General features: G+C 60.4%; 1 protein-coding gene across 1 annotated transcript; it reads right to left on the bottom strand.

The window, feature by feature from the left end:
- Window positions 1-820: 820 nt before the first annotated feature.
- VOLCADRAFT_118887 (uncharacterized protein) lies at window positions 821-27,653 on the bottom strand (the record flags this gene model as incomplete). The annotated part of the gene is made up of 32 exons (XM_002954871.1): window positions 821-1,485; window positions 1,901-2,782; window positions 2,858-3,533; window positions 3,733-4,485; window positions 4,797-4,898; window positions 5,497-5,702; window positions 6,291-6,409; window positions 6,910-10,345; window positions 11,189-11,251; window positions 14,376-14,499; window positions 15,112-15,269; window positions 15,605-16,241; window positions 16,444-16,608; window positions 16,905-17,021; window positions 17,362-17,517; window positions 17,951-18,163; window positions 18,926-19,042; window positions 19,280-19,382; window positions 19,887-20,146; window positions 20,677-20,760; window positions 20,916-22,280; window positions 22,433-22,678; window positions 23,073-23,183; window positions 23,525-23,626; window positions 24,033-24,152; window positions 24,458-25,470; window positions 25,615-25,789; window positions 26,309-26,416; window positions 26,849-27,007; window positions 27,278-27,312; window positions 27,411-27,513; window positions 27,588-27,653. 32 exons carry the CDS (start codon window positions 27,651-27,653, stop codon window positions 821-823), a joined length of 12,639 nt encoding a protein of 4,212 aa, XP_002954917.1.
- Between the last annotated feature and the right edge of the window lie 264 nt (window positions 27,654-27,917).

A 27,917-nucleotide genomic window follows, 5' to 3' on the forward strand; every position in this document is an offset into this window, starting at 1 on the left:
CATTCCCGTTACGATCTACGGGGTTCTGAGCATTGGGTCATTGATCGTTGATGTATTGCATCGTAGGACTTGGTTCCTTGGCGGGCGGTTCATTCCTTATCCCCTTTCCTATCCGTCATGGATGCACATGGCCGTTGAGGTCCTCCCCGACCGAACCTTGGCGAGCATCCGTACAGATTTGGCATGAGGACCTGTTATGTTATTTAAGACCCCTAGAGCATGCGTACGTTGATTTGGGGCCATTTGTATGAGGAATGTCCCTTAAACTGATCAGAGCCCTACCGTGGGTTCTTTCGATAAATTTGACGAACTCACATTTGATGAACGCTTTCATGTAGGCATAGCGACACACGGCGGTGGGCCATTCACTTCGCAACATGTACCTTGCAATGTTGGTCTAGTGCGGGAGACATATGGCAAATTATTTACCATTACGTTCGCAGTGTCGTAACTGGTCCGTTCGTGTATATCCGCAGTCCCCTCCCACGAACGCGAAAGATCTCACGTACGGCAATGAGAGCGCCACGACGGCGATGTACGGACATTCACGGTTCATCGGCGAGTTATCAGAGTACTCAATGCGTGCCAGTGCGCGTCTAATAACGGACGATTGTCATGAATCCTAACATTATAGGTGTGGCCACTTGTTTTATATATACTCTGCGTCCTTAACAGCCGGAGCATCCTTCCGCACTGTAATCCCGTCCCTATTGCACACCGGTGGGCTATGGCAAGCTAACCAAGCCCCGCTACACTCCACACCACCGCAGCAGATGGACAACCACCTGAGTATGACCTGTTGCGGCACCGCGACGCCATGTTAATTCCTCTCGGCCGGCTGCCAGCTGTCACCCCGCAGCCGCAGCAGCCCCGAGTCTCCAGGAAGGGCGACATATCGTTTATACGGCATGTCGTCATCGCTGGCCACTGGAGAGGCCACGTAGGCCCCCATCGGTGGCCACGGCCCACTGTCGTTGAACGGCAGCTCACCGCCACTGCCGTCGGCGCCGCTGCCGATACTGCGTCGAAATCCAGACCCCACTCGTCGACCCAGTTTGCTGTCCGCACGGGGCGGTTGCCCCTGTGCGCCATCCTGGGCCGCCATGCAACCGCCACCAGAGCTTTGCATTTGTGGGTAGAGCTGCTGAGGTTGCTGCTGTTGTTGTTGCTGTGGCGGCGGCGATAATAAAAGCTGTGATTGTTGCGGGTGTTCCTCTGCTACCGCGTCACCTCCATAATGGTTGGCGACCGCCCCCTCGAATGAAGTGCTGGAGGTGACAACATGGTCCTCCTGCGACTGGTCTTCATCCTCGAAGGATGGGTTCGGATACCAGATGACACCGGAAGGGGGACGGCCGTGGCCCTGCTCGTTGTGCACCGCCTGCCTGCTCTGCACGCGGCCGCCCATGACTGCGCAGTCACCGCCACTAGGGGCTTGGATAGCGCTCCCCTGGCCTGGCGGGCCTGCTGACGGGTCCCAACCACCTGCAGCCGCGTCCCGCGACAGTCATGACCCTTTAGTATTTAGTAGCAGAGCAGGGTGGCTAGGAAGCAACCCGCTTCTCGGGTTAAAATAGGACAGCGCTGCAAGAGGGCAGAATAATTGCTGTACACCGCAGCCCCGGAGGAAACCCAGGTTCAGCCCGCAGCAGGGGGGTGGATGGCAGGCAGAGGCAGGATTCAGACCAAGTCTTAACCTAAGTACCTAGGTTGGCTGTCACCCACTCCATTTCGTCACTCCACCTATGCCACCCTTGCGCGCAAGGAGAGCAGCAAGAGGCCTAGTGCCATAACGACAGAAGTAGGCGCAATCGGACACGGGGCGTCCTAGGTCTTGGGCCCAGTTATGGTTTACCACGGCCCGGACGACTCGGGCGCTTCCCAGCGTATTGCGGCTCACCTTCCGCCAGTGGCCCTGACAGCAGCGGCACGCGAGCTGACACTGGCTGGTGCGCTACAGCCGCCGGCGGCGGCGTGCCCGCCATGCATCCAGTTGCCACGACAACCATCGGGCTTAGACCCGCCGCTACCTCGGTTCGCAGTCCAACATTTCCCGCCACGGCCGCGGCCGTGAGTGGCAATGGTGCCGTGACCGCCGACGCTGTCGTAGTCGCCGTCGTCACCGCTCGTGCTGGTGTTTGCCCATCATAGGAGCCGCTCATTACCACTGGCGTTGCGCCGAAGCCACCGCCACCCCCGCTGGAGCTGCCGCCGTCGCTTCGCGTCGCTGCTCTGCTGCCCCTCCCAGGCTGCGGTGGCGTCAGGTACTGCTCCGTGTACCAGGCCAGATCTGACTCTAGCAGCTCGAGAAATGCGTCCGGTGCCAGCTCCTCCAACACCGCCCGCCCTCCAGCTAGATCGTCCCCTCCGGACGGATTAACGGCGCCACCACCGCCGCTGCTGCCGCTAGATTGGTCTGGCCCACCGCCGCCGCTTCGGCTCTGAACCAGCCGCGCCGCGTGCACGCTAGGAGGCGTGTTCATGGGCGCACTGGGCCCCCCACCGCCCGCGCTGGTCCTCTGGGAGAGGCCAGGGCCCGACCCGAGGCCCGGCACGCCGCTCGGTGCTGGGGTTCCGGCTATGCCAGCATTGCTAATTGACCGGAAGCCTGCAGCGGCGCCCTGCATGCTGCCGTGGCCTTGAGCGCACGCTCCGGCCGTGGAAACAATGGGTTGCGGGTCAGGGACCGGGGCACAGGGCTGGGAGCATGCTAGGGGCGGGTCCTGCAGAAGGTTGGGGTCGATGCTGCGCCGGATACCCCCAGCGGCTTGCGCAGCGGCGGCTGCAGGTGCAGTGGCGGAGGGGCCGGGCGCGGGCCAGGACCGAATCTCCAGGCCAGGAGCAGGGAGTCGCTCACCCCGAGGTGTCACCTCCAATACACCAAGTTGTGTGCCGCCCGCTGGTTGCTGCTGTTGCTGCTGCGGCTGGTGTCTAGCCTGGTTCGGCACAGGCCTTGCGAACTCGAAGCTGGCTCCGCTGGCGTCGCTGCCACCGCTGCTGTTGCGGCTGCTGTTGCCTCCGCCACCGTTGGACCGCTGGACATCAAGCCGATCCGTGCCTGCAATCGCGCCGGCGGTAGCAGCCACTCGAGTGTCGTGAAAATGCGGACCGCTGCCTGGACCCAGGCCCGCGCTACCACCTGCGACCCATGGGACAACGACTCCGCGTTGGGATGGTGGCGGCGGCGGCGGCAGCGGCGGCAGCACCGCTGCCGCCATGGGATCCCTCCTGACTCCCATCGCGTTCACCATCGGCGGGAGGTTTTGCGGCTGTGGCTGCTCTCCGGGGCCCTTTGTGGTGTTCACCTGGGGTCCCGGCTCGCGGGCAGCACTGCTGGCGCTCGTAGCCGACGTCTGTGACGTCAGCGGCGGCGTCGCGGCCGTGGCCGCGGCGGCGACCAGCGCTCTCCAAGCGTGAAGGGCAGGTGCTAGGTAGCGGTGACGCGCGATGGCGGCGGCGGCGGCGCACAGGGCAGCGTCTTGGAGGAGCTCCTCATGCATGACGTGGCGCAACGCCTGCTGCTGCGACATGACCTACAAGTTCCACACAAGTGGGGGGGGACGTCCGTAAAAGCCGGAAGAAAGAGCTGGATAACACTCCAAACTCCTAGCCGCGGACTGACGCGCCGATGCCCTTCCAACACATGGCTGACACATCCTGACCCACTCCTGACCTAGGTCGTCACAGCTCAGCTTCCGTGCCACAGCTCCCAACCCCACGGAAGTGACTCACCTGCATCGCCGCGTCCGTCAGCAGCAGCCAGGCCCGGAAACAGTTCCTCAGCCGCAGCGCGCGATACACGCCACGCCCGTACTCCAGCTCCTGCACCTCATCGTCCTCCCCCTCCTCCGCCTCCTCCTCCCCTTCCTCATTGGTCTCCATCCATGTCGCCAGCGAGCGGTGGGGCCCCCCTGCCCGCGCCTCTGAAGCTTCAGCCGCCGCACCTAGCGGGGAAGCACCCGCCAACTGCATGTGCTGCCCATGCTGCGTGTTATCAGATGGCACCTTTTTATCGGGGTATCCCTGCAGCGTCTGGTCCCCTGGCGGCCACTGCTGGTGCTGCAGGCTGTGACGCAAATGCGCATACGTAGGCTGCGATGGCCGCCCACTGCCGTCCCAAGCCCAGGCCCCCATTGCCTCTACTCCCGCCGTCTGCGGCTCCGCCGCCGCCGCCGCCGCCGCAGCGGTAGCCTCCGCGGCCTCCAGCGCTGAGCGGAGGGCGACCTCCCGCCAGGCTGCTAGGCAAGCCCGCGCCATGGCAGTGGTGCGGTGACTCAGCAGCACCCGCACCGATGCCCTCTGCGCCCAACGAGTAATCCAGCCGCGCATCGCACGAGCCAACAAGCTGCGCGCGTAATGGACCACTGCCCCACGTGCCTCATGGACGCTGGTGGTATGCGCGCGATTCCATGCAAGCCAGGCTTTACGCAGCAGGCGCAGCAGCCTCAGTGACGCCAGCGTGGCCCAGGCGCTCTGGCGGCGCGCCTGCGGGGCCCAACAACCGATCCCCAGCATAGTCAGCGCCACCGTCGGGGGACACACCACAACAGCTTTGGAGTGCTTGGAACGCCGCCGCCGCTTCGGGCATGGCATACGGGCAGGGCCATTATTGCAACAGCTATAACTTCTGCTGACGAATCGGCGTTGAAGCGCGGCCTCCTCTTCAGTGCGCTGACGTAGCGGTGGATGGCTGACGTGGCGACTGCGGCGGCAGGCCGCAGACTGATCCGACGCCGGATCCTACCGTACTCTGCGTGTTCAGGCACATCGGCACACGCATGCAAAAGACCACGCACCTGCTGCTTCCGCGTCACGTCTTCCCATGCCCTGAGCACATCGGCCTGTAGCCGCTGACCGCGTCGAAACTCTAGGCCGAAGCATAGCCGCCGTATCACCACCTAGCGGTTGCCAAAAGCGGTTTGTTTGCGGGCAGGCAGGCAGGCAGGTGTAGGTGGGCAGCCAAGCAGGCTTATGGAATGGCGAGCAGGTAGGAGGTTAGGCTTGCAATATTACGAGTGGGTGGACTGGCGTGCAGTCTTTCAGCACGAAAGTTATGCAGGCAGGCTTGGGGATGGACATGAAGGCTGGCGTGCGGATAGGAAAGCGAATACGAGGCGAGCTACGGGTGTATGTATGTATGTGTGTATGATGGTGAGCAAGAATGCGCATGTCCTGCGTACAGTTGAGGGGTAAATGGAACGCAATGAGGATGTGTCCAAGGAGGGCTCTGTCGTTGGCTGGCAAGGTGAGAGATACTCCGCTGGCATGGAGGGGAGAGGAAGCGAACGACGAGGCGGACTGGCGTGTGTGTCGGGTAACGGAGCGCAGGTTGCAGTCGGAGTGACGTGATGGATTGACAGAACTGCAAAACCGCTGACATCCCGGTGCGCAGGGCGGGAGAGACGCAGAAAGGGTGGAAAGAAGGGAGGAAAGGGACATGGCGGAAAGACGGGATAGGGACTGAGGGAAAGCGGAGGGCGGAATGATAGAACGAACCTGGCGGCGCCAGCCTGCGAAAACACGCTGCGACAACTGCAGTATCGCGGTGCGCTGCCGTGAAAGCAACAATTGCCGCTGCTGTTGCTGTTGCTGTCGCTGCAGCTGCTCTTGGCGCGACGGCTTTGCGCATTCAGGCGGCTGCTCTGTCTGCATCTCAGCTGTTCCCCAGTTTTTCCAAACGGATTGCAACTGTACTGATCTCCCTGCATCGCAGATATATGTGGTTAAGCTCGAGGAGGGATGAAGGGGGAGCGCCTACTTCAGAGCGGACTACCATTCTCGGAAATCACAGCACGCGGCGCACGCGCGCCCATGCACATAAATGCCTATTCGGTAGGTTCCCCCCTTCCCCTTTTTGGGTACGTGTAGGTCGATGCTCAGGTCGATACCCAGGCCCAACCCTGGTCCCAGCCCCATGTTGCGTTGCCACGCCATGTCCCACGTCCTCCTTCTCCCCCGGACCCGGCCCCCATGTAACCCCCCCATAGCCTACGGCGTTGGTGCCCTGACATGGCAAGCATCCTGGGCAACCCTACTGTTACCCCGGCGCCTCCCGGCAGCGCCACCACCTCAACCACACGCTTTGTTGGAAAAATGCTACGAGTTGCTAGGATGGGAACCGGTGCGGACTGGATGCATAGTCACATGCAGGTACAAGGTAACCATGCAAGCACGTATTGGCAGACTAAGGAGAAAGAGACAGTGGCTAAAACGCAGGGGACGGTGATGGCCGTCGCCATCACCATCGTTACATAAGAGCAGGGAAAGGGTGGCGGGGGGGGGGTACACACCGGGGTCGTGCCAGCGGGCGTCCACCGCGGTGCCTGGTCGGTTCTGGTCCGCGGCCCGCACGTCCGACATGTTATGGGTCACAACATGGCCAGCGCTCTGTGCGCGCGGCGGACTGGACCTGCGGCAGCCGCGGGATTAGGAAGTAGGATGAGATACGGGGAGCTGTAAGGCGCAGAAGAGCGAGGGCCGTGCGTGAGATTGGGGATTATGAGGGCAAGTTAACGGGCCCTGGCCGGAACCGCAAATCTTTGCGAAAGATGCAAGAGGGAGTCCGAAGGTATCCGAACAAGGTATCCACACCACTAAACCCTATCAGGACGCCACGCCATCACCGGTGCTGTCACATGGAGGGAACCCACACGATTTGAAGCCGCCTATGCTCGCACACGGAGGGCACGCCGGCGCCGTTGCCATTGCACTGGAAACCTGGCCGTATTAGTTGGTGTGTTAAAAACGACCACCAGTGTTTTGTGGTCTGTCTGCTGTCCCACACCGCCGATGCCAGCGCCGTGCATCGACTCCGGAAGCCGCAGACCTACCCCAGCTCGACCTCTTCTCATCTCTCCTGCTCCATCCCCTTCCGACCCCCTTGAGACCATGCTAGGTCGCCAAACCTACCCGGTTGCCCGAGCCGGGCTCCTTGGCACCAGGTCGTCCCTGCAGCGACCCAGAAACTCATCCACGGCCTCCAATCGCGGCGATGCCTCGGGCATTCCGCAGTCCACGATGACCGCTGCCCGGCCTACAGCAGGGCTCCGCTCGGCCGCAGGAAAGCCAGAAGATGCGCCGGCGCTTGTGGCGGCGGCAGTGGCATTCGTCCCACGGCCCCTATCATGCCCTCCACCGGGTTGTGAGGATAGAAGCGCCGCCCCTTGTCCCGGCCCTCGCTGTCGCCGAACAACGCAGCCGCTGCTGTCAACTCCACCGCTCTCCGCTGCTTCCGCATGTCCCGCTCCTGCGCCGCTTCTGCCATTGGCCGCCGTGGCCGCAAGACCCATTTGCTCAGCTTCCCGCAGCAGTCGCCCCGCGATGACGCTTGCGACCGCGTCAAAGCTCGAGTGCTGCGCACTACCTAATTCCCGCGGCGGCAGCTGTTCCTGCCCATGGTGCTGATAGTACTGCTGCTGCTGCTGCGGGCCCCAGTTTTGTGGTTGCTGCTGTATCCGTTGCTTATGCTGAGACGCGCTGGCGACAGCGGCAGGGTTAGCAGCGGCTCCAGGTGCTCCGCTCCGGCCATTGCCGCGATTCGGCGGTTCGTGTCCCCACAGTCCACGCCAAGCCGGCTCCTGTCCCGGGCCATGTCCATGACCCTGTCCGGAGTTCGGGCGCCCTGGCGACCTTTGCCGCTTCAGATGGGGCTCTTCCTGCGGCTGGGCGCCGAAACGCCTCATGCCCACAGGCGCCACGCCAGGCGGCGTCCAGGGCAATACCCCAGGGGCACCAATGTCAGCAGCTGCGTGCTGCTGCGGCGGTAAAGTCGATTCCGCCGCTGCAGGCATGTTGCGTCGGAATAGACCGCCAGGGGTGAGGCCGCTGCGCGCAGACGGCGACGCCTGGCCGGAAGCCCGTCCCCCCTGCTGTGGATGTTGCGCCCTTTGCGGCTGCTGCTGCTGCTGTTGCTGTGACCGCCCTGGGCTGTACGTGCGGGGTGCGTGCTCCCCGGGGAGCTGCCCCCGTTCCCTGCCTTGCGCTCGCACGCTCGGCTCCCCCGTTGCCAGCGGCAGCGACTGGTGCTTGGGCGACAGCTGTGCTGGGGCCAGCGGTGAGGGCCGCGGGACCTGGCCCTGACCCTGTGCGTGCTGCGGGGCAGGTCCTTGCTGGGGGTATGGATGCTGCTGATACTGCTGCTGGTACTGAGAGAAGGGGGCCTGGCTGCGCGTCTGGGTGCTGTGGTGATGCAGCATCAGTAGATGCTGCTGCTGCTGGGTCACTGCATCGCGCTGGCTGCGCGGCTCCTGTGCAGACGAGGCCGCCATTAGCCTGCCGGGCGACAACAATGGTGACGAATGTGGGCGGGGAGAGTGCCGCCTCCTTCCGTCGCCATCTCCGGTAACCGCGGTTGCGGCAGCAGCGTGCTCAGGCCCAAACCTAGGCCCGACCCTAGGTCCAAGCCCATGTCTGGAAGTGACTTGCTCGTCGGCGGTGGCGGAAGGGCATGGGGAGAGCAGCTGCAGCAGCTCCTCGAACCCCTCCAGCCACTCCGCTGGGATGGGCGGTGGGGCCTCCGTGTGGATGTTGGATCCTGGTCCTGAAACAACCTGCGATAGGTAAGTCGGCGACGGAAGATCCCGGGGGGATACGGACACGGACACTGACGACCAGGGCCGCGGAGACGGCCCAGCCCCGCCGCTTGCGCCTCCGGCGGCGGCGGCGGCGCCACCCCTGACCCTGGCGTGTTGCTGTAGCCGAGGGCTACACGCGGACGCAGGGAAGAGGGGATAGGAGCACGGGTCAGGTGCGCTCTGCCGCAGCTCGGGTGAGCAGTCACGAAGGTGGGGTACCTGCTGTTGCTGCCGCTGCTGAGATTGCTGGACATGCAGGGGTTGCAGGTCGCGGTGGTGAAGCTCATGACCAGGATCTGGCAGTTGAGGCTTCGGCTGCGGGTGGCGCCGGGATTGATGCTGCTGATGATGCTGGTGAGTGGATGGTTGGCCATCGCCTACTGGCGGCGGCGGTGTGGCGCCGCACGACCTAGCCGTTTGGTACGCTAACAGGTCGCGATGGCGGCTGGTGTGTAGGGAACGCGGCGGGGACGCGGCAGCCTTAATGGGACTAACTTTGGCGCTGGCGCCATCGCCGATCCGACTCGGCGACTCCGCTTGCCTTGAGGCACCCGCAGTCGTCGCCTTCGGCCGTCCGAGCGGAAGTGCAGGGCTCAGCCCGGCCCAGGAAGTCGGGGAGGAAGCGAAACAGCCCGCGGCCGCGGCTACTGAAAGCAAGTGGTCCTCCCGTCCTGATTCCGGCGGCGACAGAAGCATGCGGATGTCGCCAGCAGAGCTCATGACGGCTGGCACAGCCCGCTTGCCGAGCATGGAGGACGGCGCCGGTGCCGGTGCCGCTGCAGGCTCGGCCCCGAGCCGGGAGGCAGCAGCCCCGCTGCTAACGTCCTGTGATGCAACTTGCCCCGGGCCATGTGGGACCCCCTGGCGCCGCTGCAGCTGCTGCTGACACGGGAAGTGGTGCAAGCTGTGCGAGTGCAGTGGCGGCGGCGGCGGCGGCGCAGCTGCGGCGGCGTAGCCTAGTTGCGTGGGTGTTAACGGCCGGATCTGCGGCGTGGCCGTACTCGGGGGTGCCCCAGGGACAGCCAAAGAGAACCCTGGTGCTTGGCCCGACGCGCCTAGACCACCCTTGTCGGATCGGCATCCGTAACCTGCTCGGCGCTGTTCAGGCTCGAAGTGGTCCGCATCCGCCTCGCGCGACACCTCCAGGGACGCCAGCAGTGTCCCAACAGGGCTGGGAAGGCTGCTTCTGGCCCAAGAAAATGGCGCAGTCCCGCTATCCTCTGTGGCCAGCAACGGGATCGGCGGCATGCACGGGGTCCTTTTTGCGATGGTGCCATTGGCGGTGGTAGCTGCGTGCGACGCTGTTGGGTCAGCCGTGTCGTAGTAGTCTGCTAAGAGCCATGGCGCTAGACGTGGCGCCGCCATCCCGTCATCCGAGTCCTGCTGGTGCTGGTGTTGGTGCTGTTCGTTCCGGTGCTGGATCTGCCGCTGTCTTCGTACTCCAGCATGCGGGGACCACTCTAACTGATGATGCTGTTGCTCATTAAGATAGTCCGCAGCGCCGGTCGCTGGGGATCCCTCGTCCTGATGCCGATGCTGGTGTTGCTGCTGTCGCTGGGGCTGCTCCGCCGCCGCACCGGGGCGATTATGGTGGCTATCGAAGGGTTTCCCATCCGGCGGCAGCAGTGGCCGGCCTTCCGTGAAGCCCGGCGCCGTGAGCTCATCACCACCCGTGCGGTGGTGCGCGATAGGGTACTGCTCCAAGGGACTACATCGGTCGTGGGGCCCCAGTGCCGACGGCCTTGAACCCAGAGAGTCATCCCGAGCTGACACTTGAAGCGCAGCAGCAGGGCGGGCAGTGGAGGGCCAAGTAAGAGGGCGCAACATCCAACAATTGCTGCGAGACATCTAACTATTGTTGCCTACAGCCCGGTTCGGTAGTTGCGATAATGACAGGCCCGTGGGCTTGATGCATGTAAGGAAATGAGGCAGCAGCAGCGCTTTGCTTCTGGTTGTAGGAACTAAGCCATAGAACGCACATTGTGCATGACGGGTGGGGTGCACCGTGCCCTTCCCCAGGCACAAAGCACATGTCAGCTGTGGCCGCCTGCTAAAGGGGGTTTGAGGAAGTATCGCTGGAGGATTGGAGCGGGTGGCAGCTGGCTGCCGGTCCCCCAGTGGCTATCAAATTTTCCTTGCAGAAGGAAAGGCGACCCACATCACGACACAATCTTTGCAGTCAGCTAATCGCTTTACCAATAGTCATTTTCCCCTGACCTTCGCCGTGCGGACATATGTACCCATGACTACCCTCACCGTTTGGAATCGTATTTGTGATGGCAGCCAGCGCAGGCCGACGAAGCTTTGTCCTTTCGGCGACTCCACGCAACTTTTGGTTCGTGTCCGGCTTCACAGGATGTGCAGAGGCTTGTTGGGAAGTATGATACTTGGTCTCGGGCCAGGTCGGGGGACTTCGCCCATCGCTGTGTGTACGCGAAGGGCTGTTGACCCCCCTCCGTGCAGTTTTCGCGGACTCGTAGGCTTGGCTATGCATTCCCCAGGTGCTGCCGGTGCTGCCCAGGGGCTGCGGCGAGGGCCACCTTTGGGATGACTGCATGTCACCTTCACACAAAGTGCGCTCTGTGGTGCTCCTGTCATTTCGCGATGCTGCTGACCTGCGTTGGCGTTGATAGGGCGCGGATGCCGCGCGGTGTGCGCGGTGCGCGGCTGAGGCTTTGCTGAGGGAAGCACCAGGGGGCAGCCAAGAAGGCGGCTGCGAAGTGGATGGAGGCGCTGGACGTGGCCTGGGCCGCAGGCCCGCGCACACATCCCCTGGGCCGGAAGATGTCAAATCTTGTGCATGCGGCGATGTTGTGCGACCGGAATGGGCTGGCCTTGAGAGAAGCCCTGGCACAAAACCCTGCTGCCCATAGGGTATTGATGAGTTGTATGTGTAAAGGCTTAAAGCTGAATCGTCAAGCCTTCGTTGCATGGCCCCGGCTGTCAAGGAGCCACGACAGAGCACCACCTTCTGCGCTGCTACACATACCACCTTACTAAAACGAGGGTAACCATGCCTAGAGAGCTGAGATATCTCCAAACGTCCTGGTTATGCCTAGCAGCTAGCGAAGTACCTCGACAATAAGCTATAAATATCATTTCCTATTTTGTATGAGTTTAAACATAGTATACTCTGTGAAGCAGTGTCGAGCAGTACGCAGCGTTTCACCATCCCAACCCTTCTCTGGATCTCGCTGGTACGAAGTCCGGTCGTCGGTTGGGTACGATCGGCCATAAAGCCTTTTCCCCTATCCCTTGCCTGGCAAATGCAGTAATACAAATCTTACTGATGGACATGTTTGTTTATAATACATTTGCATTTTATTAAAGATTCTTCGTTCTCCAAGGGGTGCCCCTTAGTTATTCCGTCAAAGTAGACACACAACCAGACATGGTCCGAATGGTCATGGAGATTCGGCCGGACCCTCGGCTTTTTGATGATTCTTCGTCTTCCGTTCTCGATTGCAAGCCTATGCGGGGCCGTAGCGGGACTCTGCGGTCCGGGCGTCCTACGCGCTCGCGCAAGCCTTCGCGCGCAGGGCGCTCGCCTTCGCAGCAGTTCGCTTCCAGGTACATTCTAAAATTGTAGCATGGTCATTGCGTGAAATGGTCAATGGCTGGTGAAGCTTCCACCCATATTCGCATCTAGGGCTTTAATGGCCATTGTGGCATGGTGTCGTTTCAGTACCAGATAGCGGCGGCTATACTTGGGTTTTTAATAAAATTCCTTGCAGGATCTATTGGAGGGAAGTAACGCAAGCGGAGTTGCGTCAGGAACAGCGGCAGCATCACCATCGGGACACCGTGTCAACGGGGACGGGAGCTGGAGCTGGCGCAGGCCGGCGAAACGCTACGGCACCCCAGCAAATGGAAGATGCCGCAGGAATCTGTGACGAGCGTCCCGCGCCTGCTTGCCTCCTGAACGCCTTCGTCGACCGCGCTCTGGAGTGCCACGCACAGACGAAGCTGGACCAACATATTGCGAATGAATGGGAGGTAATAGAAGATATCGACGCCGAGGAGTATGTGGTTCTATGACGCATGGCGCGGGGGGCAATAGCCCAATTGGCATAGTTTTGGGCACGCTGCGGAACGCATAGTCGTCGTTTAAAGGTTTAGTATGCAAGGCATGGAGTTCCGTGATTCGGATGGCTCCCATTTTGTTACGTTTGTGCATCAGCACAAATGGGACATGTTGCACAGGGCGCAAGGGCTCGGCGAGAGGCCGCAGCTTTAGTATTTTGCCTGTTATACTACAGCACTTCAGTTTTGCAGGATCGACGAGTGGACTGGTTGATGGCTGTAGCTTCTTGCTGCGACTGTTCGAGACGGTTGCAAGCATTGCCGTGCGGCACGTGTACTTTATTCCTATACTTTCTTCTTTATGTGAATTGGTGCGTAGTTAAATGTGAGCAGCCCCGATTGGGGCACTTGTGTGTACTCGGGCTAAAAGTGTTTATGGACGGAGGAGTTCATGTGACCCCCTAAAGTTTGCCAGGCTGCCAAGTCAAGTTCTTATGTTGCTTCTTGTCGTGAGCCTAATTTGTTGTATGCATTGGTCTTGAGGCATGGTTGGTTTGTATTCCTTCCGGGTCACTGGACGCCGGGACTGCTTGCGGATGTTGTAGTTTCCAGTTTTACAGATCAAGTTTGATTGTTGTCGTTGTCATACCAGTTGACTGATAAGTTTGTACCTTGTGCCTTTACGATAGGCAAGGACAGACGCTGTAATTGCTAGCTGCAGTCGAAAGTTGTGTGCCTCATGCGCCGTACAGTAACGGTCCAGGCCCCTCGACAGAATCTGATCGATAATCACCTTCCCCCCTCTTCACTTCGCCGCACCTCCACCTCCACCAAAATTAAGACCACTTAAGCGGCATCGGAGGGGGTATCCGCACTCCGGGTGTCCAAGCCGGAAGGGTACCCTTGGTGCATCACGCCTCTACACCGAATGTACCGGAAGCAGATTTTCCCCCTGTTAAGTCCCCTCCCCCCCCGGAGAGCTCACGTCCAAGAGGCACACCAACTTTGTCCGGCGTTGACCGGGTCGCCATAAAACGCCCTACATTTTTTGTACCCTGCCGGCACACAAACACACACAAAGTGCACTGAACAGCCTAATCTTTTGAGACACTCCTCAACCTCCATACCAGCTTCTCTCCATGCTTTTCGCATGGCTGCTAGTCAAACCCCCGCAACCCGCAACAAGCTCGTGATGTGAAATTTCACACCCAGAATGCCCGCAGGGCTGGAAGCTTCCTGCGCCGTCTATGTGGCGGTGATGGCGGTGGTGTATGCACCGCAACACCTCGGTCCTGGTTGCGTTGAGGCTGAGGACATGCGTGGATGACCCCAACATCCTCTCTTCCCAGCAACCCCATGCACCGCTGCCCGCACGCTCGTCCAAGTGCCGTGTACACAGGGTTTCAGGTTGATTATGAATAGGATGCTGCCGCCACGCCTAGGGATGTTAACCTATCTATCCATCTACCTTGCGTAAGCCGTCTTCCCGGCAGCTGCTCCCCTCTCTACCAACACTACGGAGCCTCCACACCTCCGGTTGAGTACTACACCCCACTCCACTCCACTCCACCCCACTAAGACGGCAACGCCGATAATGTTGCGTGCTCAGCCCGTTTATAAATATTGCGCGAACTTGCCTGCCCGCCGTACGGCTTTCCAGTCGGCTCCGAAACCCCCACCCATACCCATACCCGTTATCCTATCAACAACACCCGGTCGCTCTGGGGGCTGCATCCATAACCACATGCTGCTATCCCTTTCCCATGGTGCCCCCGCCACCGCCACCGCCGCCACTGGCCGTCCCCCCTCCTCCTCCCAACCAACTAGTCCATGATGTGATGGTGCTAAAGGCGCTCAGTGACGCATCCACGGCCGCAGCGGCAGCTGGCAGCGGCACCTCGCCCTGCAGAATCAAGACCGCAAAGAGAGCAAGATGTGGTGCAGCGATGATGGTGGGCAGGAGGGAGGGAGGAAGGTCCCTAGGAAGGCGGATCGTATAAACACACAAGGTTCGCAATCGTCGTGCATATAGCTAACACCCACGTGGCTGGCGGCCATTCACCCATCGAGGTGAGAGGTGATTAAGACAACAACAAATAAATGTCTGGGTGTGGGAGGGAAGGTGTGCGGTAAAACCCGTGTTCGCCACTGCTGCCGCCACTGCCGCCGCTCAAACCCCCCAAATCTAAATCGCTACCTAGCGCCAGTAAACGCACCATCCAAAATCTACTACAAACAAAATAAACAATATACCTTAAGTTGACAAACTATTCACTAATGAAAACAAACAGCTCGGACATGACTCGAGTCGGGAACTTTCCAATTCACAGCCTCTTTGACGATACTCGTAGTACCATCACTTGAGGTTGTTTCTGCATCGGCATTGCAAAGCCACCACCGCCATCAACACCACGACTACGGTTTCCTAGGAGGCCCATTCATCAACCCACCCACCCACCCACAACCCAGAGCTACGCCTGACCGGTGACCACCCGCCGTGACCCTATCCACTTACCCTATTGATTGCCGCCAGGCCCTCCTTGCACTTCTTGACCTCTTCAGGGCTGAATGACAGGATGGTGGCGAACACGGGCAGCAGCTTCTCCGCCTCCCCGGTCAGGAACATCTTGATGACCGTGTTCTTCAGGTACTCGGCGTCGATCGCGTTGGATCCTTCGAGTGGGGGACAATAAGGGAAGAACGGGAGGGGGGCTGCTTGTGATGAGGTTTTAAATGCGCCAAAATGGCTTGTTTTGCAAAGGCAGCTAACAACTTTGTGTGCTAACAACAAGTTACAAGTTCCCATTAATGCGGGGGTGTCCGTCAAAGCGCGGGGGCCATGGACTATAATTGTTAACCAAGAGGTTCGGGGCCAAAGACCCGGGGGGCCTAACCCAACCCCAAACAGTTTCGTGCCGCTGGCCCCCACGCACCCTACCCACGTCTCCTCGCCTCGGCCTGACCCCACGGGCCCACATCAGGTCAACGCGACCCAGCGACCCACGGACCTTTGGCTTGGCGCTGCATAGCCCGCTCCAGATCCCGCACACTCTCCTTCAGCGCCCGCTCCATCTCCTCCCGCAAGGCCACCTCCTTCTCCAACTCCGCAACCTCCTGCTCCAACACCGCCACGTGGCCTCGCAAGGAAACGTTCTCATGCTGCGCCACCGCAAGCGCGGCGACGGCGTCACCCCCCTCGCTACCGCCGCCGCTGCGGCCGTAGACCGCGGCCGAAACCGCTGGCGACGGCAGCGCGCCATCGGCCGTCGCAACAGCTACCGGTGTCAAACCGTCACCCACCGACAGCGCCGAGGGCATGGCCTCACCCGCCGACGTCGGCGGCAGCAGCACAGCCGCTGACCCAGAGCCCCGAGATAGCAGCCGCAGCTCCTCGCCACCGCCGCCGCCACCGCTGCCGCCGCCGGGCCCTGAGCCCAGCAGGGCTTGAACATCCGAGCGGATCAGGCTGCCCAGGATGTCCCCGACGGTGCCGGAGGCTCCTCCGCTGGAGATGAGGGAGGGTAGCCCGTCAGCGCTCGTATGGGTGAGCAGCGACGCCGAGTCGTGGGCGCGGCCATGGCTGCTGTGCGGCGGCGCCGTTGGTCCTGTCGCCGGCGGCGGGTTGTACGCCTCCAGGGCGGCCGCCTGAACACCGTGAGAATGACGAATAGACACGTAACATGTAACATGCGACAGGGTCAGCAGCAGTGGGAACAGCACACGAGGGTTACAGGCTGCTGAGCCATTACACAATAGAGCCCTTCATATGCTATGCTAAGCCTCAGGATGGATGGACACCATCCATCCAAAAGCACCCACCCCAAAACCCAAGCTCCCCAAAACCCACATGCAGGCGGTCTTCGTCGTCCAACAAAGCTGCCCTCCTCGCCCGTGCCTCCAGCTGCTTCGTGGCGGCGTCTGCCTGCGCGCAAGCCTCCTTGGCGGCCGCCTGCGCCTCGGCGGCGACGGCTTCCGCAGCTGCCAGGGCATGTCTTGCTGCCACCACGTCCTCCTACACGACGGGGGTGCTTACAAAGTGATCCGCAAAAACAAGATCCGCAGGTTGGTTACCGGCGGTTGGTAAAGGCATGCGGGGAAAAGCCGGAGGCGCAATAACGTGATCCGACCCGACCGGGTCGTAGAACTTGGGCAGATTGAAGCGAGTGCCATGTGCTGGATCAGATGTCCAAATGTGCGATTTCCTTCCCTTTTTCCGCCTGGAAAGGACCCCATTAAAGACCCCCGCCCTCCTCCTCCTCCTCCAACTCCTCCTTCCCCTTACCCCACTTTAATGTTCCCGATACTCACCTGCAGCACGGCATTCCTGCGCACCAGTGTCAGCACCTCGGCGTCCTTAGCCTCCATCAGCGCCTCGCTGGAGGCCTTGAAGGAACGGAGCTCCTCGCGACACGAAGCCAGCTCCTCCTGAAAATAGGAGGGAGGGAGAGAGTGTGCGAGACAGTGAGAGTATAGGGGGTAAGGGGGTTTAGGGTTTTGAGGTGAAGGCAAAGACAAGCGGACACGAAGCTCGTCGTGTGGCACGATGTGGAATAAGGAGTGGACATGGCTATGGCTCATGTTCAGCGCAACTCCGCAATCGCACGGGCATGGTGTTCGTGTGGCATCTCCAGCACCGTCTCCTCGCGGCTTACTTCATCAAAAGGACACACACATATCCACATTCACATCTACATGCACATACATATACATTCATGTATATGTATGTATATATACACACATACACATGTGTGCACATACGTCGCACCATGAGGGCCTTCGTCCGCGCATCCGCCGCCTCCAGGGCCTCGGCCGCCCTCCTCCCCGCCTCGCCCTCCGCGCTGTGGTGAGCCAGCCGGGCCTCAAGCGCCTCCACACGCCTGCCGTACTCCTCCGCGGAAGCCTGAGCTCGCTGCATAAGGCCCTGGTAGTATTCGACCGAAGACTGAGACTGTTCAAGCTGCGGGTCGACATACAGGATGGGAGAAATATATATATGCAAAATCAAGGGAAGTAGCAGAATGGGGGAGAGACGGGGGTTGTTTGGCCACATACAGCGGAAACCACGGAAAAAAGGGCGAGGGATGGCGGGAGGAGAGATTGCGGAGGTGAAACAGAAGTAAGGCCAACACGGGTTAGGTACTAAAGATATGAGCCACCATATGGTCGCCCATGGCCTCCCCGGCTTTTACGGACAACCCCCGCACTTGTGCGGAACTTGTAATTTGTAACATATGGGGCATACAGCCCGCGCTTCTTATTATCCCCTTACCCATTTACTCCCCAAACAGCCACACCCACACCCCACCCCACTCACTCACATCTTGTTTTTAAGGTTATACCCCGATGTACCGTACCTGCAGCCGCAGCCGCTCAATCTCCTCCGCTGCTTCTGCTGCCGACCTCTCCAGCGACTCCTGCCCCTCACGCTCCGCCACCGCCGCGGCCTCCAGCGCCGCTGTCAGCTGGTGACGCAGCGCCGCCAGCTCCTCACTCTCTGCGGCGGCCGCTGCGGTAGAGGCCACCTCGCGGGCCTTCGCGATCTCTGCGTCCTTGCTCTTGAGCAGAGCCTAACAAGAGAGGTATGGGCGGGAGGTAGGGCGGAAGGTAGTGGGGGCGAGGCAAGGAGGGCTGGGCGGGGGAAAGACGAAGCACGAACGAGTGAAGCTGATGCCAGGGCAAGAGGGCTAGGGGGGGGAAAAGACGAACCACGAACGAGTGAACGCGGACTGTGGGGGGAGGGAAAGGGGTAAATATATGCGGCAAAAAGCGAAAGGTGCAACTGCCGCCGACGTCCGAGGTACCACCCGCCAAACTGCTGTCGGAGTCCCGCGGGGAGGGGTTAGTCAGCCGGTAGTGGACAGGCGCTCCTCTGGGGCATTCCACTTCCTCATCCCATCATTCATCCACCAGAGACAACATCCTTAAAGTCCCCATCTTGCCCACTTGTCCTCGTGTCAATGGACCCGCATGCATCATAAAAAGCCAGCATCCGCACAACCACCAGGCCATTTGCGTTGACACACACAGACACACACACAGACAGCCATACACGCACACACGCACAGGGCCCTAAGCCTGCCCAACCTGCCTATTTTGTTGTAGTTACCAAACATGGGCAAAATCGAGCAGCACAAATAGATTTTGGTGAAATAAAGAAGAATTATCTCGATTTGGTCCTGATCAGGATGAAGAAGATTCAGTCATTGCTTATTTTCTCTATTAGTGGTAAGACTATTTCACGAGCAAATTTTATTTTTGCATGCATGATTTCAAAAGGGTCAGATATAAACCACCCGCAACCCACCCGCCTCCCAGCACCCCTGTCCCACCTGTGCTCTGTTTCTGTAATCCCGTAGCTCGGTCTCCACCGCCTCCTTCTCCCGCCTCACCGCCTCCAGCTGCTGCTGAACCAGACCCAACTCCACACGCGCGCCCGCCGTCTCAGCCTGGACATACATACATGTGAACGTAAGCGGTGTAGCAGGTAGATGGGCATGGGCAGATGTGAAGGATTCATGGATATGCATTGGAAGGTGTGCATGTGCGGTGAGCCTTGTGTTGTGGAATATGGTGGCTCAAGAAAAGGGCGGAAAAAGCGGCGTTTAGAGGTTCGAGCCCCTTCCCCCCGCACACACACTTTCTCCTGCCTCCCGCCCTCCCGCTCAACAGCTACAACAGCTCACCTGCGCCTTGCCTTTAGCCTCCGCCAGAGCCACCTCTGCCGCATGTTGGGCCTTCTGCGCTTTAGCACATCGCTTGCGAGCGTCCTCCGTAGCCTTGGCCACCCTGCAGGTGGGTGTTGATGTGGGTGTTGATGTGGGTGTTGATGTGGGTGTTGATGTGGGTGTTGATGTGGGTGTTGATGTGGGTGTTGATGTGGGTGTTGATGTGGGTGTTGATGTGGGTGTTGATGTGGGTGTTGATGTGGGTGTTGATGTGGGTGTTGATGTGGGTGTTGATGTGGGTGTTGATGTGGGTCGAAACCGTTATAGGTCAGATCAGCTGACACACGTGCATACATACATTCACACACACACACACACACACACGCACACACACACTCTCTCTCCCCCCCGCGTTGGCTATCTTTCTTCCCACTTGTGGTAAATCATGCCCATTGCTCCGGATCTTGACGAAACAAATGCTGTCTATTATAATTGCCCTCACCATCTCACTGCTCAGTTTTGGCAGCATTTAGCGCACAAACAACGATGATTCAATACAACGATACTCCCAACACGGTACTCCCGGCGTACACAAACCGTGTTCCGCTACGCCACTGCTACTCACTTGCTTCGCTCCGCTTCCAGCTCCTTCCGCAAGGATGCCACGTCAGCGCGCAGTACATCCGCCTCTGCCCGCGCCGCCGCCACATCGGCGCTGGTGCCGCTGGCGGCTGCCGCCGCCGCGCGTCGCGCCTCTGCCGCCTCCGCCGCCGCGGCCGCCGCCTCCTTCTCTGCACGCCCTAATGCCACATTCAGCGACTCGATCTCCAGCTCGCGGTCTCGGAGCTTGGACTGAGTCTTGGACAAAGCCACCTCGTACTCGTGCTGTCGTACACGTGATGCAGTAGCAAGTTTGTATGCGCGTATCATGATAACGTCGCGATGACGTGGCATGGAAACGAGGAGGGGCAGTAGCAGCAGCAGCAACCAGTAATAGCAGCAGCGGTAGCAGCAGCAGCAACAGTAACACCGTTACGCAGTGTTCTGGGAAACAGTTTGCAGCCGCAAAATGAAATGAAAGGAAAACGTGGTAGCGGCGGAGCGGCAGCGGGCTGTAACTAGCTCAGCAGGTAACTCGACTTTTCCCCCCAGGGCGATAGAGCCTTCCTGAAGAGAAGAACACAAACGAAGAACACAACCTATACCCGAAAACCAGCCCGGGAAACGTGACGGACGGCTAAACGTGCCCTTAGACACAAATAACGATAGGGACGACGACGATGATGACAAAGACGACGACGACGACGACAAAGCATAGACGAAAAAGATTAAGGAAAGCCCTTCAGAACGCTCCAGGTTCGAACCTCAACCACACCTCCCTTTTCACACAGCTGCACCCAAAACTAACCACCTACCTGCAGCCGCTTAACTTCCTGCTCCATGCGCGCTGTCGCCGCCCCAGCGGCTCCCTCACGTTGAGCAGCAAGCGACTTGTACTCCTGGAAAGAGTTCGAGTTTGGGGGGTGATGCAACGGAAAAGCCAAAAAATGAAAACGCTATTTTTGAGCGCGAGACCGAAAGCGGTTGGGTGGGCACACGTGGCGCAGGAGACACATAGGGAGATTTGAGACATAGGGCCCCTGAGAACGCGTACCTGCAGTAGGCCATCCCGCTGCGCCACCTCCGTATTCGCCGCAGCAACCTGCCGAGTCAGATCCGCCACGCTAGCGGTCAGCTCTGAAACCCGGGCCGCCAACGTGCCGCGCTCTTCCTCCGCCGCCACCAGCTCGGCGCGCGCCGCCGCCGCGTCCTGCTCCGCGGCCGCCAGCCGTACCTCCACTTCCTTAACCGCCGCCGCTACCTCCGTCTGCCGCTTCTTGGCAAGGGCAATCAGCTTCCGCTTGGCTTCCTGTTTGGGTTTCACGTAAAGGGACATTCGATAAGCATCAGGCAGGAGATCTGGGAAACATGTATGGCGCCTCCCTAGCCATGCTACTTCCATTGGATGCAGCTGAACTGGGTCCCAGCAGCGCCACTCCTCTTTTCCGCCCAGTCTAGCTAGAGGTTCCCTAGCCAAATTGGAGCCCCGTGAGCCCTCCTCCTCCTTCCTTGCCTGGAGCTCCTTCGATAGCCGGTCATTCTCTGCTTCTAAATCCCCTAACCGCGTTGACAAGCTGGCGGCGGCTGCCGCCTCCGCCGCGGCGGCGCCGCGCTGCTGCTCCGCGACCGCCTCCGCCGCGGCGGAGGCAGCTGCCTCCAGCTCCGCTACGCGCGCCTGTGCCGCGGCCAGCGCCTCCGCAGATGCCGCCAGCTGGGCCTCCAGTTCCTGCGCCCTCGACACCGCCTCCAGGCTGCGCGACTCCAGGGCCCCATGTGCGTCTTCCAGCTCCGAAACCCGGTCCTTCAGCACCTCCGCTGCATCACACGCCGCACGGAGCTCCTCCTCTTTCTTCACCACTTGTGCCTCGACCTCCGCGCTCAGCAGCTGCTGCTGAGCTGCTGCCTCCTCTGAAGCGCGCTTGAGTTCTGCCTCTAGCTCCAAAACCCGGGACTCCAAGGCCGCCACTGCCGCCGCAGCAGCTGCTGCTGCTGCCGCGGCTGCTGCTTCCCTTGCATTCGTTTCCGCTGCTGCCGCCGCCAGCTGTTCCTCATGCTGCCGTTGCTTAAGGTCTTCCAGTTGCCGCCGGTGCTGCTCCTCCTGTTGCTGTATCGCCGTTTGGCGATCGTCCAACAAGGCCTTGAGCTCACGCACCTCCGTCTCTAGCTCCGAGAGGCGCGTTGCTGCAGCGGCTGCGGCCGCTGCCGCGGCATTGCCATCAGCTGCGGCGGCTGCCGCCGCTGACGCCTGCTCAATCGCGAGCTGCTGCCGCAACGCCTGAAGCTGCTGCTCCAGATCATCCTGTAGGGCAGCGGCGTCGCGCTCTGCTGCTTCGCATGCGTGAACGGCGGCGTCGCGCTCGTCTCTTACGGCAAGGATGTCGCGCTGCAGGGCCTCCAGCCGGTTTGAGGCATCCTCGAGCTGCAGCTCGGGGGAACCAATGGACAACGCACGGGTGCCAAGATCAGTGATCCAAGTCACTTTTGTTTCCCCTGCCGTGCTGCGCCATATCGTGCCGTGTGTGTGTGGATCATGGCTCAGATCTTTCCCGCCCCAACCCCCAGCATGCGCACCTTCTCGCACAGCGCTGCAACCTCCGCTGACTTCTGGTGCAGCTCCTCACGAGCCACCACCAGCTCGCCACGGAGCCGTTCAGCCTCCGCTGCTGCCACGGTCGCCACCTCCGCTGGTGCTTCGGTCTCCGCCGTACTTGCGCCGGCATCGATACCATCACCCTCCTCCGCGGCGGACACCACCGGGCCCCTCCGCAGCCCCTGTGCCCCTAGCAACAAGGCTTCATCAACAGCCTCCTCCCGGGCCTGCATATCACTCGTCGCCAACACAGAGCGGCTTTATTAGCAAACAAACAGTCGTAGCAGCACCAGCCAACAGTAAAAGCAACAGCAGGGCAGACGCCAACAGCGCCAATAATCCCAGTTGGATGCCTATAGTACTAGGTGAGTGGCTCACGTGCATCAGGCTTACAGGCATCCAATCAAAAACCCATGTAAGCCTGCTTGGCTATCCAACTCCAAAACGGGTGAAACACGCATGTACATGTCCAGAAGTAAAGGACCTACATGTTGATATAAAAGTTATGTCGGGCTTCGGGCTCCCAACCCCAAATTCCCCGCGACCGTAACCAAAACACCCAAACCCAACCCTCTTGACGCTCAAGGACGTGGAGCGCGGTATATATGTCCGACATCCCACCTGTGCCGCAGCCGAGGTCCGGCGCTGTGCTGCCTCCATTTCCTCCACAGCCGCCACCAGCCCCTCTATATGAGCTGCCAAATGGCCCCGGGCGCGGAGCAGCTCCGAAACCTGAACCCGCCAAGAAGATGTCACAAACGCTCAAGGACGGCAACGCGCTCATTTGTGCAATTTAAACGGACACACGAACACACGCACTCCAGCCATTCAAAAACTTGGCATCTTGTGGCAAGTCACATTCGCCACATCACACTGCCCCATGCGACGCAATACACTACACCATGCACCACACCACAACGTAACAAAATGCCCACCAGGGTGTCGCCCTAGTTGCTTACCACCGCTACCCTGCCCCAAGCATACCGTCCTACCGTCGCCCCGCCCCAGGCCGCACTTCCTTCGTCCCATTTCCCCCTCTCCCTCTCCCTCTTTCCCCCCCCCCCCACACACACCTGCGCGCCCTCTCCTCCCTCTCCTGCCGCTATTTCGGTCTCGTGTTCATCCAATCTCGCCTGCATCTCCTCCAGCCGCGCGTCCGCGTCCCGGAGTACCACCTGAATGGCATTCCCCGGGTGGGTTATATGAAGCAAGAAGCAAAGGTTTTTCCCGTGGGAGAGGACGACGGGGTGGTTTGAGAGAAGCCATGTACATAAAAATGCACTTTTCTCATGTACATAAAATAAAGTTTTGGGTGTGCGGGAGTTGACTGGAGCCTGGGAGGGCGGGCGTTAGGAAGGAGGAAGAAGTTGAGAGATGAACGAGTGAGAGCGGAGTTAGGGAAATGGGGGACGAAAAGAAAGCTGCAGGAGGGCAGTTAGGTCTCGGAGCTTGACGTCGGCCTCGACGATCCCGGACGCTCCAAGTAAGTTGCGTGGTAAGCCAGGCGCGAAAGCCCATAACCGTCGTAAACTGAACGTCATGTTTGTGACTCGCAACGCAACGGACGCCACGCGCTCACACCCTTGCCTGCATAATCCCAAGCTCCCGCTCCTTGTCAGCAAGGGCCGCCAGCCGGGCAGTGATCTCGCCTGCTGCCTGGTCCTGCAACGTCAGCAGGGCTTCGCGCTCCAAAACCAGGCGCTGCAGGGTCGGAATTCGGAAGGCCGGTTCGGTCAAGGGGCAGGTCCGGGTCAGACGCCAGGCAAGGTAAGGGAAAGTCCAGTAAGGTCAGGACACAGTGACATCCGAGAGTCAGGTAGGGCCCGGCCAATAGGAACGGCCCCAGGGCCGACCAAGACTGAGCGCAACGAATGCAACAACGCTCCAGGAACGGATGGAAAGACGGGGGAGATACTAACAAGACAAGACGTCTTTGCTGAGGGGAGTAGTTACACCAGGCGGAAGGACGGGGAAGGTGCGGTGCACATCCCCGAGTCGTAGCGCACCTGGTTCTGCTTCTCCAGCTCCTCGACTTGCGCCGTGCTCTCCGCCAGCCGCCCCTCCACCTGCCGCAGCCGCTCCTGGGCCTCCGCTATGGCAGCCGCCGCTGCGGCGGAAATGGTGGCGTCCTCAGCACCAGCGTCATCGTGCACTCCGCCGTTCTCAGAGCAAACGCCCTTTGCAACGGTGCCGTTGCCATTGCCAGCGGCGGCGGCGGCGGCTGACTCCAGCTGCTGCTTCGCAACTACCAGCTGCTGCTGCGTCGCTGTCAGCTTCGCCTCCAGCGCCACGTACCGCTGCTTCTGTTTATTCATCGCCGCTACAGCTGCATCCTCATGCTCCGCTAGCTTGCGCGCCGAGGCAATCAACTCACCCTCCAACTCCGCTATCCGTGCCTGTGCCTCGCGCAGCGCCATGGTCTCCGCGGCGGCGCCGCCGCCGCTGAGCACTGCCGCCGGCGACCCAGGCGGCGGCGGCGGCACCGCCGCCGCCGCCATTCTGGCATCCGCCAAGTCGCGCTGCAGCGCCTCTACGCGCGCCGCCGTGGCCGCCACCTCAGCTTGGAGATCGGCAATGCGCGCCTCCGCCGTAGCCCTCGCCGTGGAGAGGTCGGCGTCCAGGCTAGCCACGCGCGCCTGGGCATCGGCAAGTTCGGAGCCGGCGGCGTCGGCACTGGCCTTGGCGGAAGCCGCCTCCGCCTCCAAAGATGCGGCTCGCGCCTCCACGGCTGCAAGTTCAGCGCCGGCGGCATCTGCAGTAGCCTTCGCCGCAGCCTTGCACTCTGACAACTCCGCCTCCAAGTCCGCGACGCGCGTCTGCACCGCAGCCAGGTCAGCGGAGGCGGCGGCAGCTGCTGCCGTTGCCGCCGCCGCTGCGGCGGCCATTTCCGCCTCCAAGCTCGTGATACGGGTCTGTGCAGCAGACAGCTCCGCTGCGGCGATGGCCCCGGCCTCCGCCGCCTTGCCCTCCACTTCCGCCAGCTTATCCTCCAGCTCGGCAATGCGCTCCTTGGCTTCCCCTGCACGAAAAACATTCATACACACATGCACGCATCCACGCACAGCTTACACGTCTCCTAGATTACACGTTACCTATCCAACCGGCTTGTCCATGTCCCGCCAGGCCCCATCTCCCGGACATTTCCGTTCACCCCCGAACTCACCGAGCCGTGAGAACGCCTCCTCACGCTCCTCCGTCATGGTCCTGTCCTTGGCGCTCATGTCCTTGAGGGCCCCCTTTAGGGAGGCCAGCTGCTGCTGGTAGGCCGCCTCGCGCTCCGACCACTCCCGAACTGACTGCTTGGAGGCATCCAGAGCCGCCCGCATGGACTCCATCTCCTGAGGGTACCAAGGGGTGCATCATGTGGAAAATCGAAGGTGGAGGGGTTGGGGGGAAAGACGAACCACGAGCGAGTGAAGCTGATGCCAAGGAAAGACTGATGCGCCAGAGATGGGGAGGGGATCGGAGCACATGAAATCCATTCGCATGCATGTACTCCAGTTAAGCCTGGATTTGCTACCTGCACGCGAGGCAGATTCGGACAACGCACAGGACAGGCGACAGGCTTGTCTGCATACTGTAAAGGAAAGAAGGATTTGAGCTGCGGTAGGGCGGTACGCACGGATGGCCATGCTATGGGTTGCGCGCGAACAGGCAGACCCCACACCCCTGCAGCCCACCGGTCCACATATACTGTACTCCCATCCATACACACCCAAATCTCAGCCCCCCCTGAACCTTGCCTCGCCCCACGCTGTCCCGGGCCCGGGCCCCCTCCCGGCCCTCCACCACTCTTCCGCTCCCGCTGGGGCGTTCTTCCCCGCCACCACTCCTACCACTTTCCCATTCCTACTCACCCGCAGATGCTCCTGCATTCGCTCCTCCGCCGCCATGGCCCCCTCCCTGGAGGAAGCCACCAGCGCCTCAGCCTCCCGCTGGGCCCCTGCCAACTGGGTCAGAGCCTCCTGCGGGGGAAGGGGGGAAGGACGAACCACGAAGGAGTGAACGCTGCTGCCAAGGAGAGAGTGTACAAGAAGTAGGACTGACCGAAAGGCGTAACGGGGGACGGGGGAGTCCCCAAGTGTTTCAGAGGGAAGTAACGGTGGGTGTCTACAAGCTTGGATGCTGCTCTCTGCTAACTGCGCACACCCTGCCGACAACGAACGACCTAAAACGACCTCCAGGCACACCCTCCCATCCATCCACCCACACCCACGCTAAGCACTTGTTCCCAGCCGTACCCACTCCCTACAAACCTGAGCTGCCCATCTACCAATGCCCAAGCTACTCCGAATCGCCCTACCCCATAACCCCCACCAATTCCCCGTGTCCATGTCCTCCCACGTGCGCTTGTTGCACGCCAGACTGGGCGGCTTTTTTTCCCAACACCCGCGTACCTCAGCCCGCGCCTGCGCCTCCGCCATTGAGTCCTTAGTCAGAGCCAGCTCCGCCCGCAAAGCACTGCTCGCCTCCGTAGCCTCGCGGGCAGCTGCCTCCGCCGCCTCAGCGCGCCGCACCAGGGACGCGAGACCGCCATGGTCAACCCCTGATGAACCCTGGCATGGGAGGCAGGAACACGAGGATGTGGCCGCGATAGTGGTTCCGGTGGCCGCGATAGTGGTTCCAGTGGCCGCGTAAAAGCTTCTAGCTGTAGTCCTTCAAGATGTTAGTTGGAACGTGGGCGGGATCAACAGGCAAACAGGAGCTGCTATATGGTGTTAGGGCAGGTAAGAGTTGTAGATAGGTTGTCGGAGACGACGTCGGGTTTTGGTGTGTGGAGGATAGGGGTATGTACCAGGAAAAGACGCAAGACATGATGTGCCCACCTCGGATGTCGAGCCTCCCTTGTTGACACTTAGTTCTGCAGGCAAAGAGCACACGGTGATTAGCGGGTTAAAGGAAGGGTGCATTGGCACTGTTTCCTTCCTGCAGTTGCAGATGGGTAACTGGCCAACTGACCTTCAATGCGCTTGTCGCGGATTTTTAGCTTTTTCAAGAGGTCCAACACGTACACCTGCAGCTCTTCCTTGGTTTTGTTTGCGATAACGGCAGGCACTTTCCTCTGCGCAAGACAAAACAGCTGTTGCAAGGGACGTTCCACTCCCAGCGAGCCTCGCCAACGCTTTTCATGCCCACCTCCGCAATAACAGATCCTGCTGATGAGCTGACGACGCTTGCAGCGTCATCATCAAAGCGAGGCATTTACTCCCAATGAAGATCAACGACTCCTCGCTTGAGTACACATCACCACAGCCGCAGATACTAGAATGGTGACATGCTTCCTAAGCGGAAAATATAACATTACAAACTCCAAAGTTTAGATCACCTGTGTTTCCTGAGAGGAGACTGCCTAAGGGCTTTCTAGTTGGGCAGGCTGTTCTTAAATACACATAGGTAAAGTAGCAACAGCTTATGATGTGACAACTAAGCACTCTACAGATTTGCCAAGTTAAGTTGTACCACTAT

The sequence above is a fragment of the Volvox carteri genome, assembly GCF_000143455.1.
Source record: "Volvox carteri f. nagariensis unplaced genomic scaffold VOLCAscaffold_46, whole genome shotgun sequence".
Lineage (NCBI taxonomy): Eukaryota > Viridiplantae > Chlorophyta > Chlorophyceae > Chlamydomonadales > Volvocaceae > Volvox > Volvox carteri.